General features: G+C 48.7%; 2 protein-coding genes across 2 annotated transcripts in view; one reads left to right on the top strand and one right to left on the bottom strand.

The window, feature by feature from the left end:
* On the top strand, positions 1–8,255 carry DYNC2I2 (dynein 2 intermediate chain 2). Its single transcript, XM_040532021.1, has 9 exons — positions 1–156; positions 869–1,123; positions 1,847–1,956; positions 3,940–4,097; positions 4,637–4,746; positions 5,474–5,641; positions 6,039–6,271; positions 7,082–7,239; positions 7,830–8,255. Exons 1-9 carry the CDS (start codon positions 55–57, stop codon positions 8,066–8,068), a joined length of 1,533 nt encoding a protein of 510 aa, XP_040387955.1. The 5' UTR covers positions 1–54; the 3' UTR covers positions 8,069–8,255.
* The window catches only part of SPTAN1 (spectrin alpha, non-erythrocytic 1), a 51,077-nt gene continuing 46,490 nt past the window's right edge, over positions 8,243–12,829 (bottom strand). Inside the window, 6 exon segments of the mRNA XM_040532020.1 lie at positions 8,243–8,562; positions 9,251–9,398; positions 9,750–9,896; positions 10,384–10,437; positions 10,830–11,026; positions 11,593–11,647. Of these exon segments, the coding sequence (XP_040387954.1) occupies positions 8,437–8,562; positions 9,251–9,398; positions 9,750–9,896; positions 10,384–10,437; positions 10,830–11,026; positions 11,593–11,647 (727 nt within the window). The 3' untranslated portion in view covers positions 8,243–8,436.

Raw genomic sequence — 12,829 nt, 5'->3', positions numbered from 1 at the left:
CGGCCTCACTTCCCGCCCGCCGTGGCGTCATCCCGCAGCGCCTCGCCCGTCTCCATGGCAACGACAGTGGGGGCCGCCATGTTGGCGGACGGGTCGGCGCCCGGCGCCGCGGTGCCGTCGCTGTGGAGAAGCGGCCGGAGCCTGCGCTGCGAGGCGGTGAGAGGCACCCGCCGGGCCCCGGGGCAGCCCCGGCCCCGCTCCGCGCCGCTGGAGGCCGGGAGCCGCCGGCGTGGCCACAGGCGGGCGGCCCCGGTGCTGACGGGGCAGCGGCGGCCCGCTCCTTCCCTGCCGGCCGGGCGCGCTGAGGGAGCGGCGGTGCCCCGGCGCCTCCCCTCCCTGCTCTCCCCTCTCCTCTCTTCACCCGGCCGTCAGGGCCCGGCACCGAGACCGGGGAGCTCCTTGAGGCTGCCGGGCCCGAGCTCGCTCCAGTTCGCTGCCTCTGCCCCTTGGCAGCTTTTTATTGTCAGGCCCTTTGTGCAAATTGGCCAAGAAACACGCGGGCGGCTGCCACAAAGCCAGACCGAGAGCCAGTAATTCTACGCTTGGCATCGTGCTCAGTTTCTGCTGTGGCCCGTGGAGGCTCGCTCCCGGTTTGGTTTCGCTTATCCTCTGCACTCCGTGCTGCAGAGCTCGCTGCCTGGAGTGAAGCAGTACCCAGGCATCTCTGCCTTGGGTCAGGTCGTGTGAAGGTGACAAACATGTCACCAGCACCCAGAGAATTACAAGGGCACCCTGCTTTTAACCATGAACCTCAGATGTGCGAGCGTGTCTGAAAGTCTCTGTGCAGTGCCAGAAAAAGGAAGATGCTCTGAATGCTTTGTGCGGCGCTCTCTCTGTTTGATTTATAGTGTCTGTCTTCTCTTCCTAGAAAAACTGCCAGACTGGGAAAATTTCAACATCAGAAGCTGCAGTACAGTCGCAGACTAGTCAGGATGCCAGTGTACAAACAGATCAAAGTATAGATGCTGCCCAAGCCTTCCAGCAAGAAGTCCAAGTAGATTACACTAGCCTTCTACTATTCCTTCAGAGAGTGGAGGATGTTGTTATCAAAGAGCTGAATAAAAACTGGACAAGCCGTGCCTTTGATGGCTTTGAAGTGAACTGGACAGATCAGAATGAAACAGTAAGTTGACGGCATGCAGTCTTGTCATTACCCAAGGAGAGCTGGTTGCAGTGGCTCTGACTCATTTTGTTTCTTACTGCTGTGATTATTCTTGCCAGATTCTAATAACTAAAAAATACGTTGTTTTTTCCTGCAGCTTTCTCCCTTGCTTTTCGCTTGCCCTTGCTTGGTAGAACTATCCCTGTTAGTGACTGTTGCAGAAGCTTTATGAGAAGGAAGCCTGCAGTTGGTGTGGGCTTATCTTCAGCTCCCAGTAGCCCCTTCAGAGTATGCCAGACTGGTTATCTAAGAGCAGTTGAAGTCAGTGATTTGGCAGCTCTTCCTATTTAGATTATATTTGTTTAGTGTATGGTGTTGAAGAGTGGGAGCAATTTGTATCCGTCAGTACATGTTGGTACAGTCATTTCCAAATCATTTCTGGTGAAGCTTAGTGAGGGCTGGAATCATACGGGGGGGCTGTCATAAATTCTAATGGTGCGTTCCTCCTGACTTGTCATGCAGACCCTGAAGTGTGCACTCTAAGGGAGGTAATTATGAAGGGATAGTTAATTCAGTAGGGTCATGTGCTTTGTTTCCCCTTCTTTTTCACATATAATTGCATGCTACGTTGATAGACAGGAAGCCTACACTGTAACCATACGACCATATCTAGGGGCATGCACAGATCTCATTTCTCTCTGTTCAGAGATGGTTGCTTCAGTGCTTGAATTTGATCTCTTCCAGGTGCTGTGTTTGCATACATTGTCATACCCCCAGGCTCAGAATCAACACCTGCAGGTTACCAGCGTCTCGTGGAATGCAACTGGATCCGTTCTTGCATGCTCGTATGGCCGGTGAGCATCTGACTGGATTCGAGAGCTTAACTGAGGTCACTGTGACATTTTGGGCTGACCTGAGATTTATATATGTTCTCTTTTTCTGCAGTAATCAAACAGATATACACATACCTTGTTCATGTTAAAAAAAACACCACCCTTCATTCAGAGAAAACACATCTCAGGGCAGCCTTAAATTATGGCATTTATTTCTTCTACTTTTTTCCATATAAAATGGATATGTATGCTTTTACTGATCTGTTTCTAGATAGATTCCGTTTGGAAGAGAAATGCACGCTTGCAAATGTAGGTGGGTGAGGTTTGAAGTACGTCCTTGCATTTGCTGAAGATCGTCTTGTTTTAATGTGGTCTCTTAGCACCCCAGATGAACCTGCCACCCGTTCACGTGTGCACCTGGTGCCATGAGCATGTGCTAACAAACATCTAAGAATCTCTGAAATGAGGGTTGTTCATCTAATCTAGTGAACGTCTGTAACAGTGTCTTTTTTCTGTGCCTTACTGTTGCCCTTACTCAGTATTCTTTCTACTATTGTTTCCTTAGACTAAAAGCCCTGGCAAAAAGCGTATCCACGAATGAATGGATCGGGAAAAGTAGAACAGGGCAAACCTGTGTGCTGCTTGCCCCTTCTACTCTCCCAGTCTACAGCTATTTCCAGATTTGAATGTGGTTTCTAGGTCTGTGGTTACCTTCAGTAGAATTCCCTGCCATGAATTTACACAGTCTTTCTGACTCTTTGAACTTCTAGCATCTACAACAGTCTTTAATAAGGAGTTTCAAGCTCAACTACACACTTTATGAGAAAAATTGCTCCTTTTATTTATTCACTATCTCTTCCAATAACAGAAATAAGATCAAGTAAAAGCAGAAGCCGGGTTCAGAACAATTACTTCCTGTCCTGGCCACTCACCGTTCTGTAGATCTCTGTCCTCTGTATCAGCGCTGTGTAGCAAGATGTAACGTCACGCTGGTCAACGTGCTAACAACAGGGCACAGATACTGCATGAAAGCCCCTGTCAGCTCCCCAGGGAGCTCTTTACCATTACCCTTGTGTGTCTGAACAGCTTCTCAGATGTGCCACCTCGAAGTACCTTCCTGGTAGAACCCTTTACCTTCAGAAAACCCATTGCATTACAACTGTGATATTTGCTGGGATGTGGAGTGGTAAATATGTATGTGTCTTGGGACTTCTGCTTTGGGCAGATGGCTTGTGGCAGTCATTACTTTGGGTTGGTTCTGCTCCCTTACGTTCTGGTAAGCGTGCAGTGAATGAACCAGCTAGAGATAACAAAGAAAACAGGGTGGCAGGTGTCTTTTAGTAGCCCAGAGAAGTAATGCGTGAGAGCCAGTTGTGGCCAAGAATTATTATGGGCATGAGACTGAAGAGAAATCTGTAGAGCTGGGGTGTGTGACGTGATTTGTGCGGGGTACTCACCACCATTTGGGGGTTGCGAAGAAGGATCTCTGTTCCCATGGAGGCACCTGGACTTCAAATCATGCTGCCTAGCTCAGGCCAAGCAGGACTCAGTAAGTCTTTTAGCCCCTGTCACTCCGCCAGGTAAGATAGTTCCTCACGGTGCGTTCTCAGACCCTGGGTCTTTGAGTGCTTGTTTAGAGGAAGAGTGGCTTGCAAATCACCCTGCCTGCATATCAGCAGCAATTTGGGCTCTCTGGATTTTCATTCCCAAGTATTCATAGGAACTTTCTGTACGTGCTCTTTAGTTGTTCCCACTATTTGAACGGCTAGTAGATCTTGGCACAGTGAATCAATGTGAGATTTCCTGGCAGGCACTTTGTTCAGTCAGTGCACTGAAATGCACCGTGTGTATACGAGCCTACAGAGACGTTGCATCACCTGGAGCTCAGTTTTCCTTCTACCCGCAAAGCAACAAGTGTATAAATGATCAGGACATATCAGAGCTCTGCTTGGACTAGGATTCGCCTCGTATCAGACAAATAAGATGTAGCTTTCTCTTCTTTAGGTTGAATGATGGGGACTGGAGCACAGAAAAATCCTACGTTTGTACCTGGAATCTGGACAGACGAGGGCTGGATCCACAGCGCCCTGACCTAGTGGTGGATGTTCCCAGTTCTGTCTTGTGCCTGGCTTTCCATCCCTCCCAGCCTTCACTGATAGCTGGTAGGTTCGATCTTACGTGAAATACACCCTTGTTTTTTCAGCTTGGATCAGTTTTTTCTCTTTCTCACCTCAGCCTAAGATTCCTGGTAACAGCAAAGGTATTGCAGCTCCACACCCGGAGGAACCAACGCTGACAAATGCACTTTGGCTTCTGAACTGGAAGCTGGAACTTACCGCATTTTTCAGTGACATCTGCCTTTATATCAGAGAGAGAGCTCAGAGTGAGAGCAAGGCAAATTCAGCCCTAGCTGCAAGTAGGAGGCGTGTACTTACTTTGGTAGAGATGCATTCTCTTCCACCAGAGCTGACTGTGCCCTCTATGGCTGCCTTTGAAGTTGTTGGGCCTGTTTCCACCAGAGCTTCATGGCTGCATCTGTCACACTTTGGGCTGAGGGCTGCAGTTCCCAGGACACTGGTCATGCTGGCAGTGAGAGAAGTTCCCCCAGTTCTGTTCTAGCAACAGAGCAAACTGCCCACGGCATTGCTCGTGTTGTGCACTATTAGATCTCACGTGTTTATTGGGATCTTTTTCCTCTCAGGTGGCCTCTTCAGCGGGGAGACGGTGGTGTGGGATACCAGCAGAAGAGACGACCCTTTGATCTGGAGGACAGGGCTGACTGATGACACTCACACCGATCCCATCTATCAGGTGAGAGAGAACACCCACAGTAGACGTGGCTGGGGGAGGAGAGAGTTGGCACTGCTCTATTTTATGCCTTCATTTCTTGTTCATCTTATTGGTACTTCACCTGAAGCTCTCAGGCCACTATGTGGTGTTTTGGTTAACTTTTTTTCCGCTGCTCTAACAACTGAAATGGCAGTTGTTGAATCAGACACTGTCTCAGTAAAAAATAACTTCTTGTTGTTCAGGATAATTGAAGAGTAGGCCTGTTCCCATGCTTTACCTGTTCATTGGTACAGACAAAGCCAACAAGAAAGTAGTAAAGTATCACTGCTCCTTAGCTGGAAGCTTAAAGTTGCACAGAGTCACAATTTGTCATGCAGTCTGGCTTCCTAGCGGTTCTTCTTTTCTGTCTTTCCTGGGTACCATGACTCACAGCAGTCTGTGCATTTTCTCATCTGAAAGTTGGGAAAATGCTTGTATTTATAGCTGAGTGGAAGTGCTCTAACTATTAGATCTCAAAAATAATGACAGGAGAAACATGGAAATTGGAATTGAGCCCTGAACACCTAAGCTCATCTCTCTCCTAGCAGCTGTGTGCCAGCTCCCGGGGAAGCGGGTCTGGTACCGAGGTGACCGAGTGCTACCCAGCTCTGCTGCCAGGTTGTCTCGCAGGACAGGGGACTGCAGGCTGCTGAGGGGGGGGGTTGGTTCTGTCAGTCCCTACTTGATGAGCTCCTCACGTTTGGAACAGGTGGACTGGTTACCTGATGCCAAGCACAGCAACCACGTCCAGCTGCTGAGCGTGTCGACGGACGGAAAGGTGCTGGTGTGGAGGGAGGAGCGCGATGGGCGGCTAGCCTTGGCTGAAGGGTTTGCGCTGGTGGCTCAGCAGATCCCTCGTAGCGCTCAGCTGAAGAAGGTGAGTTCAGTGGTTCAGCAAGGCCTGGTCTGACAAAAGCACTTCAGCTCTAGAGCCCGGGTGGCAGACCTCGCCTTTCACACGAGAAGGGACAGGAAAAGCTCCCACTTTGAACACGCTAACCCGTGGTGCCATCTCCTTTCCCGTACTGAAAATCATTCCTTGGAGGACTGGCAACAGCTGAGGCTTTGCCATGGTCTAAAGTTGCTGGGATGAAGAGACCTTGCTTGTAATAATAATTCACACAAATCCCATTGTGGGTGGGTGCTGCAAGGGTTGAAGGCTGAGCAGAGAACATCTCAGTTGGTCCCTGACAGGCTGGTTCACGCTGCTCTGCCTGCGCCTGTGCAGCGTCACAGCCCCCAGCACTCACAACAGATTTGCTTTTTTCCCCTAGCTCACGTGGGGAGAAGTGGCTGTGGGTGTGACCTCGCTCTCCTTTTCACACTTTGATCCCCACGTGTTCATTGTTGGCGTGGAAGGCGGCTACTCACTGAAGTGCTCCATGGCAGCAGAGACGCCGGCTCTCCGCCAGAGAGGTTCCTCAGTCCTGCTCAGGGCGCCAGCAGAGCTCGCCTTCTCCCCCCACGGTGGGCCAGTATACTCCGTGAGCTGCTCCCCCTTCCACAGGCAAGTGCTGTAATCAAACACTGGCGCTGTGCCTTGGTACAGGTTACTGCCTGGCTCTAAATGTGCCTTTTCAGCTAACACTGAGGTTTTGCATGTGTACAAGTTCCAAACAAGGGGCACCTGGCATTGGGAACTTAAGTAACGTCCCCTTGCAGGATGACCAGTGTGCGTTGGCTCTGGTGAAGCTGTGCAGTCGGGGGTATGCTGCATGAGGTCAGAACAGGAGTAACACAAAACAGCATTTGCACTCAGGCCAGTGTAGAGCATTAGCACCTTCCTTAGAGCATCCCATAATACTAAAGAGCAATTCAAAGTTGAGGGCCGCGTCTCAAAAAAGTAATTTACTTCATCAGGGCTGAAGTGCTCTGCCCATTACGTGTCTTACTTGTAGCTGCCTGAATTTAACTGAGACGCTCACATCCCTGCCTGCTGTTTACCCACCCTGGGAGAGGCCCCGAGCCATCTTTCCATGAAACGTGCTGACGGCCCAGGTCTGCAGTTACTTTGCATGAGACAAACACGCCGCTAACAATGCCGGGCTCTATATCAGCAGTTCTCAGGCATCTCTGGCCCGCGACCCACCGCACTCAGTGGACAACATGAGCCCTCATTAAACTTAATTGCGAGCGCTAACAAAGCTGTGCTTCTACAGCCCACATCCCAGAGCACAGCTTGGAAAGCGCTGCCTTAGGAAACAGCCAGATAGTGGCAAAATAGGAATAGTGGCCAAGGTCACACCCCACGAGGGAATTTTGTTCCGTATCTTTAGCAATAAAGCCTACCAAGTTGTTTCTGGCTCCACGCACCCAGGAATCTCTTTCTGAGCTGTGGGACTGACGGACAAGTTCACCTGAACTCCATGCTGCAGACACAACCCCTCCTTTCGCTTCAGTTGTCCAAGAAGTACCTCTTCTGCGTACGCTGGTCTCCAGTTCGGCCACTGGTCTTCGCAGCTGCTTCTGGGGAAGGCAAGTAACTCTGGGTGTCTATTCTCAGACAGAAAATTTAGATTTTGTGCTGGGTATTAATTGATATGAGTCAATTGTACTGATCAGCATATCCCACAAGCGGAGAGCAACGACCATGTTTGTACTGTGCAATTAGTACAATGGAGTCATTTCTAACTCTAGCAAGATGACTTCAGGAACAGTTCTTTTTTTGCTTTCGCTCATACCAGGTTGCTACAGCAGCTCCCAGGGATGGAACATAGCTAAAACTGATCTCTGGTCTCCTTGTTTTGACATTTATTTCTAGAGCTAAGAGTAAACAACAACTAAACAGGAACTTTTTCCTTAGAAAATTGCCCCAATATTTTTGAGTTAAGGAATGGAGATTTCACAAGAGTTTAGCCAGCTGCTTTCAGGTCTCTGACAGCAGAGTAAACACGCACTGTCTTGCAGTGCCGGCAGCTATTTGTCACAGTGTAGACACCATCAGAGGGAAGGGGGAACAGGTTAAAAAGAACATCAGTAAGTGTACCAGACTAAGCAGATAATATTCTGCTGTTAAGTACAAAGTCTGTTACCATGCAGCAGTAAGAAGTGTTTCTGTTTTACAGGAGATGTGCACCTGTTTGATTTTGCGAAGAGCTCCCAGAAGCCTGCTGTTTCCATAAAGCAGGCTGCGGCTGAATGCCCCGTGTACTGCTTGGAATTTAACATCAAGCAAACTCAGCTCTTGGCAGCAGGGGATGCTACCGGTACAGTCAGAGTCTGGCAGCTGAGTTCTGACTTTACCGAGCAGGGACCCAGAGAGGTGACTCATCTGGAGCAGCTGGCAAGCGAGGCCACAGACTGAAACACTGAAACAGCAACGGAACCAGCTGCGGGGAGCTTGTAACTACTCTGACTCCACAAAAAGCTCCCATTCACCTGTTCCACAGCCTTGGCCTGCAAAACATGTAACTGTGGTCACAGCTGGAGTTTCATCCACATCAGTTAAATTTGCATTTAACCATTAAACACGAGATGATGTGGTTCGACCAGTAACTTTTATTGAAGCACACTGCAATGTTTGTTTTCCCTAAGAGTTTTAAGCTAAGCAGTTTAAGGTTACATCATAAAGAGACACTGATTATTGTAGAGCACAAAGAGAGAGACACATGCAGAGCTACAGTCAGCAAACGTGAGCATGTTCCTTGTAGCATTTGGTACTAGTGTTCTGTATCAATTCACAAAGAGTGAACGTGTAAATTCTATGTAGTCGTAGGCAGAAGGAAGTTCTCTGCCTTTGCCATCCATGTAGGGCTTCATGTGAGAAATGCAGTAATCGGCTTGTTCCCGGGTCAGGTTCTGAAAGATAAAGACAGCGCTGAGGCGGAGACGGGCTCTGAGGCTGCCGCTGGGCCCAGACACGCGGCCCTCCCCCTTCCCGAGGGCACGCAGCTTGGAGCAGAACTCCAAGAAGCTCCACAACTACACCCAGCATGGAAATGTTCTGTTTCTGTGCACACTGTTTGGTTAAAGGTTGGAAGGTCTGACCTGAGTCTTCCCCCCAAAGAGAAGGCAGAACAGGTAACTGGTAGGAGGAAGAAGAGCAACCGCTTTATTTCTCTGCCAACTGGTGGGATTCAGACTGGAAAAACTTCCCATCTCGGCAGGGCAGTGAGAGGAAGAGATCTCACACTCAGAATAGATGCTTAAGTTTCTCCTTTGAGTCACTGTCTGGAGAAACATCTCCCTCTAGTCTCCCAAGTGATGAGAGGAAAGCACCCCGTGAATGCACTCCCTTCCCAGGCCTTTGGGGAGCTCTTGTTTTACTGAACCCAAGTAGTTCTCGGGCAGTTAAAGCTTTTCTTCTTCCTCTGGAGAGCCAAGGAAGCAGAGGGGTAGGGTTGTTGTTCTGCATTTTGCAGGGGATACCATTGCAGGTTCAGAACTGATTCAACTACAGTGACATGAACTTCCCATTAGCTGCTCTTTGTTAATCTATGAACAAAAAGCCCCCATCTGTTCCTAGGGGGCCACAACTGGTACATACCTGGTAGAGCTCCTCCTTGGTCACGTAGGGCTTCCCTTCTGAGCTGAGGGCACGGAAAGCACTCTCGATCTCCTCGCTGGATTTCACATTTTCTGTCTCCCTGCTGATCATAAACGCCATATACTCCTGCAGCGAGACGTGTCCATCCCTGCCAGTGAAACAAAACAGTGCGTGAACGCTGCCATCCGTTACTATCCAGAAGACTGCAGTTCCATGCCCTCCTGAGAGAGGGGCTTTAACTTCCTGGGAGCAGCAAAAGTCTTAACACAGGAAGCTACATCAATACCAGATCATTTTTTAAGCTGAATGTGATCTTCACAAATGTCAATCTTACCTTCATGAATACTCTTTTACATGAATTACCGTGAAAACAACCATAGCATCTCCACAATAAATGAAAGCAAAGCTGTCGGCCTGTAAGAGACTTTGCAGCTAAACCCCACAGAAGATACTGATACCATAGCCTGCAAAAGAAACACAGAAGGTCCAATCCACGTACCTGTTGGGATCGACAGTGTCAAGAATAGACTCAAATTCGGGGTCTGGCTCTCCTTCCTCAACCATAGGCAGGTCGTAGCCAAGGGAGCGCAAGCAAGACTTAAACTCCTGGTGATTAAGTCGTCCAGATTTGTCCTTGTCAAAGTGCCTAAAAACAGAAAACCAAAGCTCACATTCTTAAGTGTCAAGTTGTCGAGTAAGTGACTGACAGCTACACGCTGGGCTGAAAACTAGAACATGATAACCAGCCCACCTTTCTGGACAAATGAGGTTGAATCCATAGACATTTCCTATCTAACATACATAAAAATGAAAGCACAAATTCTTCACTTTGCTTAAAAAGCATCAAAAAATGACTATATTCCCATCTGGAATTCACTGACACTCCTGGTTCCTACACCGCCATGCCCACAAGTGAGCGTGCCCAGGAAAGCCTCGTGTGGCTGCACCCGGCCAGCAGCGGGTGTATCTGAATCTCCTGCCATCTGGCAGAGACGAGAGGAGCTCAGCACAGAACTGGGCAGACAATAAGGGAGCTGCAAACAGAGCAGTCAGAGAATCCTGTGAACAGGGGCCATCCACATGCCAGAAATATCTCACAAGCATTCCTCTGGCACGCGTTTCCTGCCACTCACTTGAACATCATGCTGAACTCCTTCAAGGCCTCCTCAGTGACTCCAGTTGTGTTTCTGCAAAGGAAGAAGCAAAGCTAGTGAAAAGTTCCTGAGCTGCAGAGCTCTGCTGGGGTCCCAAACCAGTCAGCTGCATCAAAAGGTGAAGACACGTGAGCAGACAAAACATTACATCATCACAGCCCAACAGAATAAATCAGCTCCTGCAAGACAGCATTGCTAACGGCCAACAGGAACCATTTCAAAGACTGCTAACTTCATCCCGCTGAAAGAGCCGGGAGGCAGTGGAGATTGACAAGCAGCTCTCTAGGCTGCCACACACGAGTCAGAAGACAGCAGAGGCTCAGCACTGTCATGCAAGGCTCATTTCCAGACACACAGATGTGTCTCCTCGTTTATCCCCCACCCAGGCTAGGCACACTTCACGCTGCACGCGGGGTAGGGAGTACCGAGCTTGGATCTGCTGTTCCAGGTTGTGCTGCATTCTCATCCCCAGCTGGTCAAGCTGGTCCCACTGCTGCGCCAGCCCCACGGTGCTGTGCTCCGTGTACTTGTTGTCCAAGATAAGTGCCTCTTCCATGGCAGCTCCAAGGTCCTCAATCTTCTTCAGCTGGCTCCTCATAGCTCGGATCTCCTGGTGCTTGCGCTGCAAGGAGGGAGTAGGAGGAGGAAATCAAGGAGTGAAAAAAAAAAAAAAAAACACCTTAAAATGAACATGTGTACAACATGGGCTGGCGGGGGAGGAAAGTTTATACTCTGTCTGCTGGTATAATATATATATATATATATATATATATATATATATATATACACACACACACATGCACACATATACTGGGATTTGTAAATAGTATTCAGAATAACCTCTTTGTGCATGTTGTTGGAAACCAACAGGGCTTGCAAGCCAGCTCTTGAGACAGAAAGAATAAACTCTTATTAGAAAACATGCTGAAAATATTGTATCCTTTCCCTACCCCAGCCATTTAGAAAAAAATATCAAAAAGGAAACCTTTACCAGAGTGCTGTTTAATGGCTCGGGATGTAAGTAGACATCAGATATGTAAATAGGTAATCCCAAAGGTTTCTTCAGTATTCAAAATGTATAAAATCAATAAGATTTTACTATATAATGGCACACATTTTCATTCCCACCCGGTGTTCCCAAGTTACTACTCAGGAGAGGTGTTTTAGAAATCGGTGAGCATCACTTACTTTAGTAGCTTCCAGCTGCGATTCCAGTGTTCCCGACTCCTCCACCATACAAGACCTAAACACAGAATCACAGTGAGAGCGCGCACTTCTCCCGTAAAAAATGGCAGGTGGGGCTTGAAATTAACAGTCCTTCCTTAAAATTAAAAATCCTTACAGTAGTATTATTCTCCTGTAAATATTTAAACACTGGTTTTGTGTTTTGCTTATTCTGACTCATCCTCTTTCAGACAGACACATGTACATCTTGTTTGATTCTTATTTCTTTATATAGTTAATTTCTAGCCCCATTTGAAAGGCAACACGATCAGCAGCCACACTTCATGCCAGATCCAAAGCACCCACTTTACTGGACCTAATGAAATTAGAAACTCGGTGCAGTCCCACCCCACTCCACCGTGCCCAGCACACACACACACGAACTACAGGTGATTCACCAGGGACAGGCTGTATTAGCCAGCAAGATACAGGAGCTCTACAGAGGTGTGTTATGTGGGGAGAAAATGGGGAAAAAGACCTTGAAAACTATTGGCTTGGTTTAAAAGTAGTCTTAATACAGCATAATCACTGCAGAAAATGATAGGTCTCCCCTAGGCAGCAGTGGTTGACGGAAAGTTGCCTTTCCTGCCCACCTCTCCCATCCCGCACCCAGGGAAACTGAGGCAGGGCCACTCCTCTCAGCCCAGTTCCACGCTGAGCGCAGCAGCCCCCTGCCCTAGCACACACTGTGGTGATGGGCTCCAAGATCTGCTTCATGTGGACTAGCTACGGAAAGTCTCGGGATGTTGCTTTTTCCCCCCCACATCCTACATAACCTTTAAGCAGCAGTGTTCAGGAACCTCTGCCCTTCCAGCGTGTACAGCGAGAGCTCTTACTGAATGACCTGTGCTTGGACAGCCAGGCTGGGCGCCGTGCTTTTGGCTCTGCCGTGTTTAAGATCCTGTCCCTATAACCAGGTTCCCACTGAGATCTATCCTACGTGCTTTCGAGCTTCTTGAGGAGGGGATTTCAAGTGCTGAATCACTCTGCAGCAATGAAAATGCACCAAACACCCGGGTGTCTCTCACCACAGGGTTAAGGCTCAGATTCAATGCGTGCCTAAGGAGATGAAATGCGCGCCCAGAGCCCTGAGCAAGAAGCAGGGAACCAACCGTGGAAAGGAAAGAGTCAACAGGGAAACAAACCTCCAAGCATCTCTAAGCTGTGAAAGTTAGTTGGAAGGAAAGCGAGCCTTGGAATT

The sequence above is a fragment of the Cygnus olor genome, chromosome 19, assembly GCF_009769625.2.
Source record: "Cygnus olor isolate bCygOlo1 chromosome 19, bCygOlo1.pri.v2, whole genome shotgun sequence".
Taxonomy (NCBI): Eukaryota; Metazoa; Chordata; class Aves; order Anseriformes; family Anatidae; genus Cygnus; species Cygnus olor.
This window is presented reverse-complemented; position numbering and strand designations above follow the sequence as displayed.

Bases quoted from the DNA above. Each gene is read 5' to 3' on its own strand.
- DYNC2I2 (XM_040532021.1), top strand. From the start codon at position 55: ATGGCAACGACAGTGGGGGCCGCCATGTTGGCGGACGGGTCGGCGCCC. The intron at 4,098-4,636 runs GTAGGTTCGATC...TTTTCCTCTCAG, and splicing joins CCAGCCTTCACTGATAGCTG to GTGGCCTCTTCAGCGGGGAG. The intron at 4,747-5,473 runs GTGAGAGAGAAC...CGTTTGGAACAG, and splicing joins ACACCGATCCCATCTATCAG to GTGGACTGGTTACCTGATGC.